The sequence below is a fragment of the Mixophyes fleayi genome, chromosome 5, assembly GCF_038048845.1.
Source record: "Mixophyes fleayi isolate aMixFle1 chromosome 5, aMixFle1.hap1, whole genome shotgun sequence".
Lineage (NCBI taxonomy): Eukaryota > Metazoa > Chordata > Amphibia > Anura > Limnodynastidae > Mixophyes > Mixophyes fleayi.
Genome location: NC_134406.1, coordinates 124,222,426 through 124,239,769, shown reverse-complemented (window position 1 = coordinate 124,239,769; position 17,344 = coordinate 124,222,426). Strand labels below are relative to the sequence as shown.

The following is a 17,344-nucleotide window of genomic DNA, read 5'->3' as shown; positions in this document are numbered from 1 at the left end:
GTTTTAAAGGTTCCAGTTAAAAAAACAAAAACAAAAAAAATGCCTCATTCTGCGGAGATCTCTTGAAAGTCAGAGGCTTTCTTTACAAAAAGCAATACGGTGAAAAAATACCTGCAGCATGCCAAATATTTTTTTCCCTTGATCTCATGATCTGTTGCCGCAATTTTATCTGGACCTGGTTTTAAGTACTTGAGTTGGTGGTAGGAAGGTTGCTGTGTTTCTACCTTCCATGTTACTCACCTCCGCCCTGTAACTTTACACTTCCTTCCCTCTATCTTACCCTCTCTCCATAGTGGGGTGTGTTGAGCAGGAGAATTATGTCTCCTCTTTGAGGACAAGGAGAGAAGATTGTATTTTATTGATAATTTTGAAGTTGCTGACTGCCTACCTGGTGCCTTCTTTGCCTACTTGTGTGTTAGGTCTGCCTATTATTGTTATAATAACTATTATTAATCTTTATTTATAGGGTGCCATATGAGGTCCGCAGCGCCATACAGAGAGCAAACAACAAGATAGTACATGGTATAACAGTACAATACAGTAAACAACTAACACTACGGGCCTGAGTCATTAAGGAGAGCAAAGCATAAAAAAAGAGTAACATTTGCACCGGGGCAATACCATGTTGCATTGGAGGGGGAGGTAAATTTAAATTGTGGGGACAGATTTATAGTTGGGATAGGACATGTCCTAGATCAACTTTAAATTTCAGTGTAATAATAAAGCTATCAAGTATTTGTGTGCTAGATGAAAAAAACAGCCAGTATTTAACTTATGTGCAAAATAATAAACTAATTTGCACCCCTTGCACTGTAACATGGTTTGTCCCAGAGAACATTTATTCCTTTTTTGCCTTAATGACTCAGGCCCTACAACTCAACACAGCTACTGGGAAAAAAGGTACAGGTAATGGGAACAGGAAGGAAGACGGCCCTGCTCACAAGAGCTTACAATCTAAAGGGAAACTTTAGATTTAGATACCTACTGTGACAGGCTGTGCCTACTGTGAGAGGCTCCACCTACTGTGAGAGGCTCCGCCCACTGTGACTACACTATCTCTTTTTTTTTCCTTATTCCCTAATGGTATCTTGCATTTGAAGAAATCAGGACATAATCCACATAGCTTGTTATATTCAGCTATCTGGTATGCATTATAAGTTAACACATATTTAGGCAAAATCATTTTTTCCCCCAATAATACTACACTAGTGGGTGCCCTTGTTCCTTCTCTCCCTTTTTTTTTCCTATAGAAACTTGTGTTGATTGGGCTGACCATCCGATATCTAGAAGGAAGGCAGCTGCCTTACACACGAGGAAGTGTTAAGTGTTAATTATTGAGCGGAGCACCATTATCTATGGTATACATTATATATATATATATCTATATGTATCTATAAATGAATTTAACAGAGGACAAACAATACATTTTCACCAATTTTTCACTGAATCCTATGAACATGAAATATGTCAGCAACCATTCTTACACCTCTATTGTCATTTTGCAAGTATTTTTATTTACTTACATTCACATGGCTTGCATTAATGTAGTCTTCATTTCCCTGTAAAAGCACTCGGGATGCATCATCTATAGATAAAAAATAATAATAACACCAAACATATAATTCTCCAATTAACTCTATTTTATAAAAAGTCCTGTTATTGGTTACCAAAGCAAGTTGACAAACGACTGGCAACAGGTACACACTATTTTTTGCTTTTATCACCATTTGGCAGAAAAATTAAGTAATTTAAAAGGTATCCAAGACAGCAGAATACAGTAAAGAAAAGCTGAATATTTATTTGAACTGTATGCTTTTTCCCATTAAGTGCATTTTATTTTTTTTATATAAAAGGCAAAACTGCATGTACAAGATGTCTCCATAAAGAAAAAAATAAATAACATATGCAATTTTTTCATCCAAAACCAATGAAGAATAGATACATAGCAAGGATGACAACAATATGAAACATACATTAAATAAAAACACAGAAGTTGTGCACCTTGGTCATTGTAGACCAATATCATTTCCATCTATTAGAAAAATGAATTTAGTCCATCTAGACCAGTGATGGACAATAGACGGACCTTTGAGCCTCTACCTGAGGCCCCTGCCACCTTCCTGCTTTGTCAGATTTGTTTGTTATAGCTTGTACCACTTGTTTAAAATGTGCACAGGCATATTATTACATATAAATGTCACTTTATTATTAAATAAATTGTTTTAGCTTATTACTGGAAATAAAGGCAATGTGCGTCACTTCTGAAGGTTAGATGGCCACTTCATGTGGCCCTTTAAGTGTATCTGGGGTTTGGGGTATTTGGGGTTTGCTGCGTGTGATGTGCAGGTCGCGGTTCTCCCAGGAAGTCACCAGTGCAGCAAATGGAGAGTAGTCAGACAGGCCGAGTCGAAACCAAGGAAGCGAGGTACCACGGAGAGTAGGCAAGAGTAGTCAGGGACGGTCCAAAGGTCAATACCAGTGCGGAGAGCGAAGTACAAGGGAAATCCGGAAGAGAGGTCAAACAAGCCAAGGAGTCAAATACACAGGAGGTCAGGAACAGGAATACAAACTAAATGCTGTTGCTGGTTAGAACCAATACTCTGGCACTAGACATGTGTCAGAGGCTGCTTTAAGTACTCTAAGGTGCCTCATGATTGGATTAGGGAGATTTAGGCGGTTTAGACATGCTGGCTGCAGACAGGTGAGTAGAGATAGAGTTCTGCTGCTAGGCAACAGGACGTGGATTGCAGAGAGAAGGTGTCCGTCTCCGGCGCCTGTGGAGAGCGCGGAGACGGCACCTGACATGCAATCTCTCTGACTTCTCCAACTCTCCCTTCCCACTCTCCGACCACCATCTCCTCTCCTTCACTCTGTCCTCCTCCCCTGCTCCCACCTCGCCTAAAGCCACCCTCACCAGGCGCAACCTTGACACAATCGACCCCATCTCCTTCTCCTCCTCTCTTGAAACTCTCCTATCACACCTTCCCTCTCTGGCTTACCCTGATCAGGCGTCCTCTCTCTACAACCAATCCCTCACTACTGCCCTGGACACTGTTGCCCTGGCCTCTTCTATCTGCCGTTGTCACCTTATTACCCAACCCTGGCACTCCAAACTCACCCGCTCCCTCCAATAGTGCTCTCGCATAGCCAAAAGCCTCTGGAGGAAATTTCGTTCCTTGGCTGACTTCCTTCACTTCAAATTTATCCTCTCCTCTTTCTGCTCTACCCTATCCCTCGCTATACAATTCTTCTTTAAGTCCCTTATCTCTTCTCAGTCCTCCAATCCCTGCCGCCACTTTGCCACATATAAACTCCCTCCTCCTGTCCCGCCTTCCCTCTCTGCTTCTGACTTCACAACCTTTTTCTCTTCCAAAATTGAAGCCATCAGACGGAACATCTCTTCCTCCCACCCCTCTCCCGCCACCCTCATCGCTTCACCTCCCTCCATCAATCAGCTTTGGTGCTCCTTCACCCCTACATCAGGTGAAGAAGTTCACTCCCTTATTGTTTCCTCTCCACCCTCTACCTGTCCTCTTGATCCCATCCCCTCTCACCTCCTTCGCTCTCTCTCTCCTTCTGCCTACTCTTACCTCGCACACCTCTTCAACCTATCACTCTCCTCTGGCATTGTCCCATCCTCATTCAAACACGCTCTTATCTCCCCTATCCTCAAGAAACCCAATCTTGACCCCACCTCTCTTGCGAACTACCGCCCTATCTCTCTTCTCCCCTATGCCTCCAAATTACTTGAGCGGATTGTCTGCTGCCGCCTCACCAGACAACTCCCTCCTCGACCATCTCCAATCCGGCTACCGCCCCCTCCACTCCACCAAAACTGCCCTGGCTAATGTTACTAATGATCTCCTATCAGCCAAATCCAAGGGTCACTTCTCCATACTCATCCTCCTCGACCTCTCCGCGGCTTTTGACACCGTGGACCACCCCCTCCTGCTGCAAACTCTTCTCTCTCTCGGCCTCTCTGGTTCTGTCCATGCCTGGTTCACCTCATACCTTGCTAACAGCTCCTTCTCTGTATCCACGTCTGGTTCTTCCTCCACCCCCTCCCCTCTCCCTGTAAGAGTCCTTCAGGGCTCTGTTCTCGGCCCTTTACTCTTTTTGCTCTATACTTCCTCCCTTGGTGCTCTCATCTCCTCGTTCGGTCTTCAGTATCACCTTTATGCTAATGATATTCAACTCTACATCTCTTCTCCTGATCTTTCCTCCTCCCTCCTCTCTCGTGTAACTGACTGCCTCTCAGCCATCTCCTCTTGGATGTCCTCACGCTTTCTTAAAATTAACATCTCCAAAACTGAACTCATTGTCTTTCCCCCGCCCAGACTTCCATCCCACCATGACCTCTCTATCATTGTTAACAACTCCACTATCTCCTCTGTCACCCAACTCCGCTGCCTGGGAGTCACTCTTGACTCCTCTCTCTCTTTTGCCCCCACATTCAATCCCTCGCCCAAGCCTGTCGCTTCCAACTCCGTAACATTGTCGGCATCCGTCCCTTCCTCTCTCAAGATGTCACCAAAACTATCATCCATGCTCTCATCATCTCCCGCCTCGATTACTGCAACCTCCTCCTTACTGGCCTCCCCCGATCCCACCTCGCCCCCCTCCGCTCTATACTCAATGCGGCTGCAAGACTTATCTTCCTCCCACGCCGCTCCTCCACCACTCCCCTCTCTGTCTTGCCTTACACTGGCTCCCCTTCCCCTACAGAATCCTTTTCAAACTCCTTACTACCACTTACAAGGAATCTCTCGCAGTCTACTGTCCCTTATATCTCTAACCTTCTCTCCATTCACACTCCCGCCCGCTCCCTGCGCTCGGCCAATGATCGCAGCCTCTCCTCCACTCTGATCACCTGTTCCCACTCTAGAATCCAAGACTTCTCCCGCATTGGCCCCCTTAACTGGAACGACCTCCCTCGCTCCATCCGTCTCTCACCCAATCTGTGCTCCTTCAAACGGGCACTTAAAACTCACCTGTTCCTTAAAAAATACAGACCCTTGATATGGCGCCAAATAATACACCAACCGCTGTGTTATTCAGAGACGGTACGTGCTGAATGTCATACAAAGTCTAAGGTCTATATTTACTAAGCTGCGGGTTTGAAAAAGTGGGGATGTTGCCTATAGCAACCAATCAGATTCTAGCTATCATTTTGTAGAAGGTACTAAATAAATGAAAGCTAGAACCTGATTGGTTGCTATAGGCAACATCCCCACTTTTTCAAACCCGCAGCTTAGTAAATCTAGCCCTAAATGACCATAGATAATGGTATGTGACAGGGAGGCAAGCTGCTGCAAAACCTAGGTGGCTGTGCCCACCCACAAGACAGACAGTAAATGAACTAAAAATGCAGCGCTCAAACCTATCTGTCAAAAAAATAAAGATAAAGATAAAAAATCTTGGTCACGTATCATCAATAAGGACATAAATTTATTACCATGTAGTATAAAAACATTTAAATAACAAGAATTGCTAGTATTTATATGAGAAGAAAGTTACTCCACATGAACTAGATCACAGTGCACTGTGACCTAGTTGGCACAATGCAAGAAGGATGTAGAATAATATAAATATAATGGATAAAATCCTGATAAAATAATCATGCTACTCCATACTCCACAACGCTACTCAGTATATAATGTCTGCTGATACAATGTAGCCAAGGGAGTGTGGAATCAATAAACATATAAAGAAAGCCTTGGGAGTAATTCCCACATATGGATAGCCAATAATGCCGTAATGCTCATAATAACCTCAATGATGAATCACATATGGACGAATGGTAAAGTCTCAGTGTCCGTATGCCAGCATATAACATAGATAATATATAACCGAAGCTCAAACTCCTTGCATAATCAGTGTCCCGAAACTTGAATAATGAACCACTTAAATCTCAGAGTGCTAAAATTAGCCCAAACGTGGGCAATGAAATGAATGAGTACTCACTAACTCCAGCCGTAATCCAACCGTGATTCATCATTGAGGTTATTCTGAGCATTACGGCATTATTGGCCCATTCTCATCAATTTCCCTCTTCCATTCAGTGTCTACTCTGCTCTCTTGTACATTTGTAAATAATGGTAAACATTTACATATGTTATTAACATCATAATTCAAGGAAATGGGCAAACGGTTTTCAAAATTAGACACAGGATAAAAAGAAACACATGTACTTACAAGGTAAAACATCCTTGTATCTGTTTTTGTCCATATTTTGACCAGTCTTCGCACAAGTAATAGCAAGCCCAGGCTTTTTTCGATACAATTGCTGCAAGACAAACAAATACATAACATAATTAAATAAATATGTGGTTATTATTTCAGAAAAATGTTATAATCGCAATGACAAATTGTTTTTCATCCAACCATTATTTTGCTATTAGATCTTTTTAACTACTAATGATGTCTGATAAAAGCAGAGATCCCTTTGACCATCCAGTGAATCTACTCCAGGCGATTGTGATGTTAAAAAAAATTACTCTGATCATTTATCATGTATCTTGGAGTGTAGTCTTCATCGGCAATTTCATGGTGTGAGGGAGGGGGATGCAGAAGGCAGATGCCTACAGTGAAAGGGAACTGGAGCATGGTAAAGGTCAACTGCAGGCCCAAACTTTAGTAAGTGGAGGAGATTGGCAGCAGACTGCTATTAGAGGTCTCAAAGCCAGGCTTGGGTCCACAACATGCGCAAAGCGATAAAAGCCAATGCAGCATTTGAGCTCATCAAATCAAGTCATCAAATCATTTGAGCTCAAAGAAGCAGCCCGGGAGGATTTTTTTCACCAGGATAAGCAAAGCCAACAGGGCTTTTGGGTATCAAGGCCAGTTAATTTCAGATGAGCCAGTTAGGCAAAGGAAGGGGTCCTGTCCAGGAATGGGTTGGGATAACCAGGATATTAGCTCTGAATGAGGCTGGGATTCCCAATGAAAGGCTGGCAAGATTAAATGTGAAGCATCCCTGGAAATACCCAGAAAGGGTGGTGACAATATTACTGGAAAATGAGTTTGAACACTGTTTTAGGTATATGGGAATTGGAAGTCTGCAAATGTCACTCTCAGGCTGAAAAAGTCTGAATCCTGTATAATGGAATATAGGAGTGGGGTCCGGATATTGGCGATTTAAAACCGGCATTTTCAGTCTGCCCACACTAAATGACGGAATTTTACACTGTAGCTGTTTAACACATTTGGATGGTACAGTGGACATGAATTTCAAGCACCGGACAAAGTCCATGTCTGAAATATAGTAAATAGTTATTTGATTAGTGTAAGGCTTATAGGCATCATTATTTCAAAGTCATTTACAAGCTTTTTGGATTTAATGTGGCTGTTTTAACGTACTCCACCCCAGCAGAATGCCTGTATCCGACTGCGCCTGCGTGGACATTGGACAGGACACGGAGGAACTGACAATAGACTACAGCCTCCGGCTTTGAGGGGAAATAAGGACTACTTGGATACACCTGTTGAAATTGCTTGAGGATCCCACAGCGACGCCTTAGTGCATCCACTAACTGCGAATGTATTAACAGTTCAAGACAGCCGTCTTTCTTACATTCTGTGTGGGACACTATTCAGAGACTTTATCTGGTAGTTTTATTTCTATGACTGGATCGTGGACCTATTTTTTCACTATTAGGCTCAGCCTTTGGAATTAGCGATCCTTGGTTCAATAGAAGTGTATATCCATTTAAGTCACCAGCATTCTCTGCTGATTCATTATGGGTTTGGCCTGAGTTAGCTCGCTGGTGAGCTATGCAAGATTGTTCATTTTATCCATTACTGATGGCATGATGCCAGTGGCTATTATGTGATATTAAAGTTGTTTATATATGTTCACAGGTCTGGACCATGTTATATATTATTTGGTTTTATTAGCCTCTATGGCAATAAATTATTGTGTATTTTATTCTGTTCATTTCCATTGACATTTTATGTTCCTTGCGCCTGGGAAAAGTATATATATATATATATATATATATATATATATATATATATATATATATTTATATTTATATTGGAGGAAGGGGACCCGCCTCTATTTTTCATTCCCAATTAGGCTGCATTTATACATCTATACATATAGGGAAGCACGTTGGGCTTATATCTATTTTTGTTGTGCTCTACCACTGCTGCCTAAAGCACTTCCCCAGCCAGATCAGATATATTAAATATGAATATAGCAAAATAAAAAACAATCTAATTTTTACATCCCTCCTCCACGACCAGCGTCTTCATTCATGTGGCCGCGAATCTAAAGAACCCTCCCTTCCCCTATGTGGCAGCCTCCTATTATGTCCCTTCCTCCCCCCTTCCTTCCTGGAATGGCAGGACAGTGGTGGCTGGTCCCTGCTCCAGGACCAGTCACTTCATTCATGTGGCAACCTCCAGTGACTGTAATAGCCAAATATCACATGGGACCAGGGCCATCTTTTCCATTGGGCACGATAGGCAGCTGCCTGGGGGCCCCACGGGCAAGGGGGCCCCATAGGCATGGCTCTTAATGAGAATAAATAATTCTGCAAAAGAAAAAAACCTGCAAAAAAAACACCTACAAGGGTCACTGAGCAAGTACATCTATCTATCTCTATCTATATATATCTATATCTGTATCTGTATACATCTATATATCTATATCTATATCTATATCAAGGGGCCCCGATGCACTGCTTTGCCTGGGGGCCCATAATGTTGTTAAGATGGCCCTGCATGGGACGCGCATCATGTGACAGGTGCCGTCCCTTGTGTTCAGAGCTGGAAGAGATAGCAGCGACTGGACCAAGGTAAGTGTGAGCACGGTGGCTCAGTGGTTAGCACTTCTGCCTCACAGCACTGGGGTCATGAGTTCAATTCCTGACCATGGCCCTATCTGTGTGGAGTTTGTATGTTCTCCCCGTGTTTGCGTGGGCTTCCTCCCACACTACAAAACATTCTAGTAGGTTAATTGGCTGCTATCAAATTGACCCTAGTCTCTGTCTGTTTGTCTGTGTGTGTATGCTAGGGAATTTAGACCAGGGGTGGGCAAACCAGTCCTCAAGGGCCATCAACAGTTCATGTTTTTAGGATTTCTTTAATCATGCACAGCTGAGTTAATCTATTTGGCTGGGTCAGTAATTATTCCAGCTGTTTCTACAGACAGAACTCCTAAAAACATGAACTGTTGTTGGCCCTTGAGGACTGGTTTGCCCACCCCTGATTTAGACTGTAAGCTTCAATGGGGCAGGGACTGATGTGAGTGAGTTCTCTGTACAGCGCTGCAGAATTAGTGGCGCTATATAAATAAATGATGATGATTGATGATGATGATGCTATTGTAATGTGTGAGGGAGGAGGAGGGGGGATATGTTATTGTAACCTGTGAGTGAGGGGGGAATGTTATTGTATCCTTTGAGGGAGAGGGGGTATGTTATTTTAACCTGAAGGGGAGAGGGGGTATGTTGTTTTAACCTGTGACGGAGGGGGGGTATGTTGTTGTAACCTGTGAGGGAGGGGGGTATGTTGTTAAAGCAAGTGACTGAGGGGGGGTATGTTGTTGTAGCAAGTGATGGAGGTGGGGTATGTTGTTGTGACACAGAAACGCCACAATGAGGCAGCAGTTGACCCCTCAGGCTCCGAGACCAGATGAGGGTTTACACCGGATTTCTGTCTGCTGAGATGTAGCAGTAGTACTTAGCACACCAGCATGTAACTGTTACTGATAATACAGTTGAAAATATAATAGGATATAAGGACGGTGTAATTTGCTTGAACAGCCACAGGGTGGCAGTAGTTACCCACACTGGAGGTTTGTATTCGATCTGGTCTGTGCAATCAGGTTGTTGACTCACTCTGAGCACATGTAATAAGGAGTACTCACAGTTCACTGCACGATTCAGCCAGAGTTTCACGCAGGAGGGAGTCCCAGCCCAGTCAAGACGGGGATCTACTGAAGGAAGCCAGCAGTGCAACGTCAGGCGGTTCTGCCGGAGACTGACCGACAAATCAGGTGAGTTGTTGCTGGTGGTGACCGTGTCTTGAGCGCTGCTGTCAGTGAGCTGCCTGAGTGTCCCCCCGGTGTCAGCGCTAGAACAGGGCTGCTGGTGAGGGTCTCCGCTCCAACTCAGCTGCGGGCGGGCGGGGGGTGCCGCTCACGGAGGGCCCTCGGTCAGCAAGTGGGGGATAAGAGCACTTAGCGGGCACTACTGCACACCAGCCCTGGCTGATATATCAAAAGGAAAACGCTGCTGGCAATGTGTATGTTCCATCGGCCGTTACAGCCGCACTGCCACTGCGAACTGCGGGGTCAATGACAGTTGCGCGATTCGCGCTAAAAGCAGCGGTGAGTTAAATGCGGGCGGCGGGACTAGTGTGGTGTCCCGATATAGGTGTCGGGCAGAAGCCCTTGGTGTCTCAAGACCGGATGAGCGGCTTTTGGTCAGGTTAGCTTTGTCAGAGATAGAATTTAAGCGCTTGCCTTCTCGTTGTGGCAGGAGACGTTAGGAAGTCTGACCGTCCATTTTGGCTGCCAGGCCACGCCGGGGTATGTTGTTGTAACGAGTGACAGAGGGGGGTATTGTTATGCACATTTTGTCGCTATCATTGTCGAATCTCGATTTGTGTTTCCAACGCACAAATATTTATTCTCACAAAGTAGCAGAATAATTCAAGCAAAATAATAATAAGTACAGCTGTTACTTATCGCAGGCACTCTGGATCCAGTGAACAGTCATTCAGGTCTGAAGTCTGTGGTCAAGATGACTGAACACTAGATGAAAAGCTCCTGCTTATATGCAAACAGAAATACAGTAAAACAATGCAGATGGTGTGGCTTGCTTCTATTGGTCCAGGCTTCAGGAAGGTCCAGGGGGTTGCAGCTCATAGGCTAGTTCAAAGTCAAGAATCCAAAGGTGGGGGTCATCTGTCCAGGGGATGTGCTCCGTTCTTCCCTCCAAGGCTCCAGTTCCAACTAGTCCATTAGCATTTTATAGTCAGCATCATATTAAAGGTTTATTCCCTAACATCAATAACTAGAGTATGAAATGTGCGATCTCTTCGCCAAATGTACCGGACAGCTGCTGATTTAAAGGGGAATAATATGACACCAGACATGACACGTTTCCTTTAACCTGTACCATATGTATTACTTATAAGCATATAACTTATAATATTACACATAAACACTACTATATTTCGACATAAATAACTGTGATGCGACTATAATTAATGTGTACTATTTACAAAGATGCGTATTGGTGCGAATGTGTGTAAATTTGTAAAAACTGCTATTGCCACGTGTTGCGGCTGCGTACGCCCTTCCACGCTTTAGCGTGCAATATGCATCTTTTCAGACAAAGACAACCAAGTCTGTTCGATATTAATTGAAATGACTTTATCCAATTTGCTGACTTCGACAGTATGTTAATATAACGCATGAGGGAAGGGAGGGGGTACGGTAATATAATGTGTGAGGAAATGGAGGAAAGTCTTAATATAATTTGGGTGGGAGGTAGTCTATTTATTGTTGGAATGTAGTTGGGGCTAAATATATAATGGGTTGCAAATCACCTCGTGGTGAGCAGACGTGTCTGGTGAGCGCTCCCGCTGGAGCCCTGCTTGGAACATCTATCTGGGCTTGTATTTCTTACCTGGGCTGCCTCTCCACGCTGCCTTCCTCTGACCTCTTCCATGGCTTCGTCCTCTTCCTCCCTGCCTGACTCCCGGCTGCTGCCGCCGTCTCCAGCTACTGCAGACCTCGGCTTCGGCCCTCCATCGAGCTGGTCTCTTCAACTCTGAGGGCCATCCAAACAACCGCCTGGCCTCCTCTGCTCCTCTCCCGGCCGCCAAGATGTATCTGAAGCTGTAGCCTGATCCTGCCGCCTGCCGACTTCCGTTGCTCTGGGACTTCCGGCCGCCGCCAACTCCATCCACTACAGGCCGCGGCTTCGGCCTACCTCTCAGCTGGGCTCCGCTCCGGTCTCTTCTATGATCTGGTCTCTCTGGTCCTCCCGTCTCCAGCTGTCCCGACTCCTGATGCCGCTTGCCTGGTGCCTGATTCCTCGCCTGTGTCTCCAGCTGTCCCGGCTCCTGATGCCTTGATGCCGCCAGCCTGTCTCATGATACCTCGCCTGTGTCTCCTACTCGCTGCACACATCGCGGTCTCCTGCTTGTTGACCACTCTCCGACTGGACCGTCCACCGTCGTTGGCCTCCTGTTCCAGCCTCATGCTGCCTCCGTGATTCGGCCTCCACTCCAGCATCCTGGTCTGGTCTCCGCTCCTCCTTCCTCCTCCTCCGGCCTGGCTTGCCTCTGTCGGTCCTCCACGTTCTCCTCCCTGCTGCTGATCTCTGTGCCTGGGACCCCAGGGACTTGTCCATCCACCCTCCGCTGGCCTCCTCTGCTCCCGTGGACTTGCATCCCAGCCCTGCTGCCGTGGACACCCTTTCTGGTCATCCTGGACACCATCCTGGACACGTTCTCCTCCCTGCTGCTGATCTCTGTTCCTGGGACCCCTGAGACTTGTCCATCCACCCTCCGCTGGCCTCCTCTGCTCCCGTGGACTTGCATCCCAGCCCTGCTCCCATGGACACCCTTCCTGGTCATCCTGGACACCCTTCCTGCTCCTGTGAACACTCATGCTCTGGTTGCACTGGTGAACTCTCTCCCTTTTCCTCTTTGATATCTACGCTGATTTTACTGTATTATATTGTATTGTATTTTATCTAGCTTTACCCGATTATTGTTTTTGCTCTGCTTCTCCAGTGTATTCACTGATTGTCCTCTTGCTGTGCCCTGCCCTACACTCACTATTGCTGTACCCTATTGTTCAATTGGTCACCAGTTTTTGTCCCCATCTACTGTTTTTTCCTCGTCTTCATTGAAACCTCCACCCTCTTGCATCCCCTTCTGGGTGCCTCTGGTGCTCCTGCTTCTGTCTCCATAACCTCTTCGTCTCTCCTGTGTTGCCCCCGGCTTCCCTGTCTCACCATGCCGCCCCACTCGGCTCCTATACCCATCCTCTCCCCTCGCCACCTTCCTGGCCCCTACTCTCACTACCCCATCTCTCACCCTCCGCCGCGCTCCATTAACCCTGACAATCTTATCCGAATCACCCCTATTCCCTCCCTCCCCTTCTCATGTGCCCTCTGGAACTCCAGGTCCATCTGCAACAAACTCCCCTCCATCCACGACCTCTTCATCTCTAACTCTCTTAACCTCCTCGCCATCACTGAAACCTGGCTTTCCTCCTCTGATACCGTCTCACCTGCTGCTCTCTCCTACGGGGGTCTCTCCTTCACCCACTCCACCAGACCTGATGGGCGTCCGGGAGGTGGAGTGGGCCTCCTCCTATCCCCTAGTTGCACCTTTCGGGTCATTCCCACCATACCTTCCCTCTCTTTCTCCTCCTTTGAAGTTCATTCCATCCGTCTCTTCTCCCCCATCCACCTCCGCGTCTCTGTCATCTACCGTCCCCCTGGCCCTACTTCCCTCTTCCTTGACAACTTCGCTGCCTGGCTCCCTCACTACCTTTCCTCCGACCTTCCATCCATCATACTTGGTGACTTTAACATCCCCATTGACAACTGCTCTGACCCTGCCACCATCAAACTTCTCGCCCTCTCCTCCTCACTAGGCCTCACTCAGTGGACCTCCTCCCCCACCCACTCTCATGGTCACGCCTTGGACCTCGTCTTCTCTCATCTCTGTGACTCTCCGACTTCTCTAACTCTCCCTTCCCACTCTCTGACCACCATCTCCTCTCCTTCACTCTCTCCTCCTGCCAAGCTCCCACCTCACCTAAATCTACCTCCACTAGGGGCAACTTTGATGCTATTGACCCTGCAGCTTTCTCCTCCTCTCTCGAAACTCTCCTCTCACCTCTTCCCTCCCTGACCTGCCCAGGCGTCCTCTCTCTACAACCTTTCCCTCACTATTGCTCTTGATGCTATTGCCCCGGCCTCCTCAATCCGCCAGCGCCGCCTTATTCCCCAACCCTGGCACTCCAACCTTACCCGCTTCCTCCAAAAGTGCTCTCGCACTGCTGAACACCTCTGGAGAAAATCTCGCTCCCTGGCCAACTTTCTCCAGTTTAAATTTATCCTCACCTCATTCTGCTCCGCCCTCTCCCTTGCTAAACAATCCTTCTTTAAGTCCCTCATCTCTTCTCCAATCCTCGCCGTCTCTTTGCCACCTTCAACTCCCTCCTCTCTCCACCCCCCCTCCCATTCCGCCTTCCCTCTCTGCCTCTGACCTCGCCACCTTTTTCACTTCCAAAATCGAGGCCATCAGACTCAACATCTCCTCCTCCCATCCCGCTCTTCCCCCCCTTTTCCCACCTCCTCCCCCCAACATCTAACCCTGGTGCTCCTTCTGCCCCACCTCGGGTGAAGAAGTTCGTTCACTTATTCTATCCTCTCCACCCTCCACCTGTCCTCTCGACCCTATCCCCTCTCGCCTCCTTCGCTCTCTCTCTTCCACTGCTTGCTCTTACCTCGCTCACCTTTTTAACCTTTCACTCTCCTCTGGAGTAGTCCCCTCCTCATTCAAACATGCTCTTATCTCTCCCATCCTCAAAAAACCTAATCTTGACCCCTCCTCCCCTGCTAACTATCGCCCTATCTCACTTCTCCCCTATGCCTCCAAATTACTTGAGAGGATTGTCTACAGCCGCCTCTCCAAACACCTCTCGGACTACTCCCTCCTCGACCCTCTCCAATCAGGCTTCCGCCCCCTCCACTCCACTGAAACTGCCCTGGCGAAAGTTACCAACGACCTCTTATTAGCCAAATCCAAGGGTCACTTCTCCCTATTCATCCTCCTCGACCTCTCTGTGGCCTTCGACACCGTTGACCACCCCCTCCTGCTACAAACTCTTCTCTCTCTCGGCCTATCTGGGTCTGTCCTCACCTGGTTCTCCTCATACCTTGCGAACCGCTCCTTCTCTGTATCCACATCTGGCTCTTCCTCCACCCCCTCCCCTCTCCCTGTTGGAGTCCCTCAGGGCTCTGTTCTCGGCCCTCTTCTATTTTCACTCTATACCTCCTCCCTTGATGCTCTCATCTCCTCCTTCGGTCTTCAGTATCACCTTTACGCTGACGACATCCAACTCTACATCTCCTCGCCCGATCTCTCCCCCTCCCTTCTCTCTCGTGTATCCGACTGCCTCTCGGCCATCTCCTCCTGGATGTCCTTGCGCTTTCTCAAAATGAACATCTCTAAAACTGAAATAATTGTCTTTCCTCCCCCCAGGTTCCCCTTCCACCATGACCTCTCTATCACTGTCAACAACACCTCCATTTCCTCTGTCACCCAACTTTGCTGCCTGGGCGTTACCTTCGACTCCTCTCTCTCCTTTACCCTCCACATTCAATCCCTTGCCCAAGCCTGTCGCTTTCAACTTCGCAACATTGCCCGCATCCGACCTTTCCTCTCTCAGGATGCAACCAAAACCATCATTCATGATCTCATTATCTCACGCCTCGACTACTGCAACCTCCTTCTCACCGGCCTCCCCCTCTCCCACCTCGCCCCCTCCGCTCTATTCTGAACGCGGCTGCCAGACTCATCTTCCCCTCTCTGCCTTGCCCTACACTGGCTACCCTTCCCCTATAGAATCATCTTCAAACTCCTGACCACCACATGCAAGGCACTCTCCCAGTCTACTGCCCCCTACATCTCCAACCTCCTCTCCATTCACACTCCTGCCCGCTCCCTGCGCTCGGCCAATGACCGTCGTCTCTCCTCCACTCTAATCACCTCTTCCCACTCCAGAATCCAAGACTTCTCCCGAGCAGCCCCCTTTCACTGGAATGACCTCCCTCGCTCCGTCCGTATCTCTCCCACTCTAATTTCCTTCAAACGGGCACTAAAAACCCACCTGTTCCTCAAAGCCTACCATCCTTCCTCCTAACCCGCTCTCCCCTCCCTCCTTTACATCAACTGGCCCCTCTTGTACCTGAGTTTTGTTCACCCTCCCTTAGGATGTAAGCTCATTTGAGCAGGGCCCTCTTCCCTCCTGTGTCCTTACCTACTCTTCTGCTCCGTATTTTCTGCATTAGTCTGCTTGGAGCTTCCGAAGTTTTGGTATTTTTGTTTACTGCTCAGTAATTTTTTACCCTGTACTGTCTATAGTTTGTGCATTGTACGGCGCTGCGGAACTCTTGTGGCGCCTAACAAATAAAGGATAATAATAATAATAATAATGGGTGCTATTTTATTTGTGGGGTGATGGTGGGGCTATTTAATTTATCAGTGGGGTATATTCGTTTAAGGTGACAGCTTTCATTTAATGCTGGCGTGGTTTGGGGCTATTAATTGAATGTGGGATTGAGGTTGAGGAGGAGGGCTAATTATTGTATGTGAATATGAATTATTTAATGCCGGGGATGGCTGTGGGAAATGGTTATATTTATGAAATGTAAATACTATTGATTTATTGCTGGGGCTGTTTGGAGGGAGGGAAGTAGGTTTATTTATTAAATGGGAATTCTTTTAATTTTCTGTCAGGGCTGGCTGAAGGGAAATAGGTCTATTTATCAAATGTGAGTAGGGAGGCCTAGTTATTAAATGTAGGTGCTACTGATGTAACGCCGGGCTGGTAGGAGTTTTCTAAATTTCATGTACCCATTTTTTTTTACCAAAAAGGGCACCCAACATTCCAGGATCCAGACAAGCAGCAACTGAGTTACAGACAGGAAGGGGGGGCATGATCCCCTCATTAGCCAGAAGCTTAAAGCAGAGAAGATCCACCTCAAAGGGGAGTATAACATCTCCAACGAGGACTACAGGCAACTGGAGCTTGTCATCATGCAGTCTGAGCATAATCGTGTCAGAGTCCAGTGGAAATCTTACTTTGCCACCACCGTCATTACCACTATAGGTAAGTGCCAAATGGAGTGGTACATACATGCTGCATGCCTCCTCTGCCTGCCAGAAAATACATACATACATGCTGCACCCCACCACTTCCTGCCAGAACACATGCTTACATAAATTCTGCACCCCACCACGGTCTGCCAGAACACATGCTTACATAAATTATGCACCCCACCACGGTCTGCCAGAACACATGCTTACATACATGCTGCACCTCACCACTGCCTGCTAGAATATACATACTGTATGTCCCCACTGCTTGCCAGAACATACATACGGCATGCCACAACTGCCTGTCAGAGCATACATACTGCACACCACCACTGCTTGCTCTGGCATGTTCTGACATACATACATGCAGCAACACACCACTACCTGTCAGAACATAAATACATACATGCTGCACTCAACCACTGTCCTCCAGAACCTGGGCCTGACCAGCTGCAGCCTGGGGCGCTGGAGCCAGGGGGGCGCA

The 17,344-nt window shown here is 47.0% G+C and overlaps 1 protein-coding gene across 10 annotated transcripts in view; it reads right to left on the bottom strand.

The window, feature by feature from the left end:
- The window catches only part of PTPN3 (protein tyrosine phosphatase non-receptor type 3), a 607,886-nt gene that overhangs the window by 248,133 nt on the left and 342,409 nt on the right, over window positions 1-17,344 (bottom strand). For all 10 annotated transcript variants that reach the window (XM_075212795.1, XM_075212800.1, XM_075212794.1 and 7 more), the window contains 2 exons: window positions 6,196-6,286; window positions 1,524-1,585 (listed from right to left, as the gene is read on the bottom strand). In XM_075212795.1, the coding sequence (XP_075068896.1) occupies window positions 1,524-1,585; window positions 6,196-6,286 (153 nt within the window). The remainder of the gene's footprint in view (window positions 1-1,523; window positions 1,586-6,195; window positions 6,287-17,344) is intronic.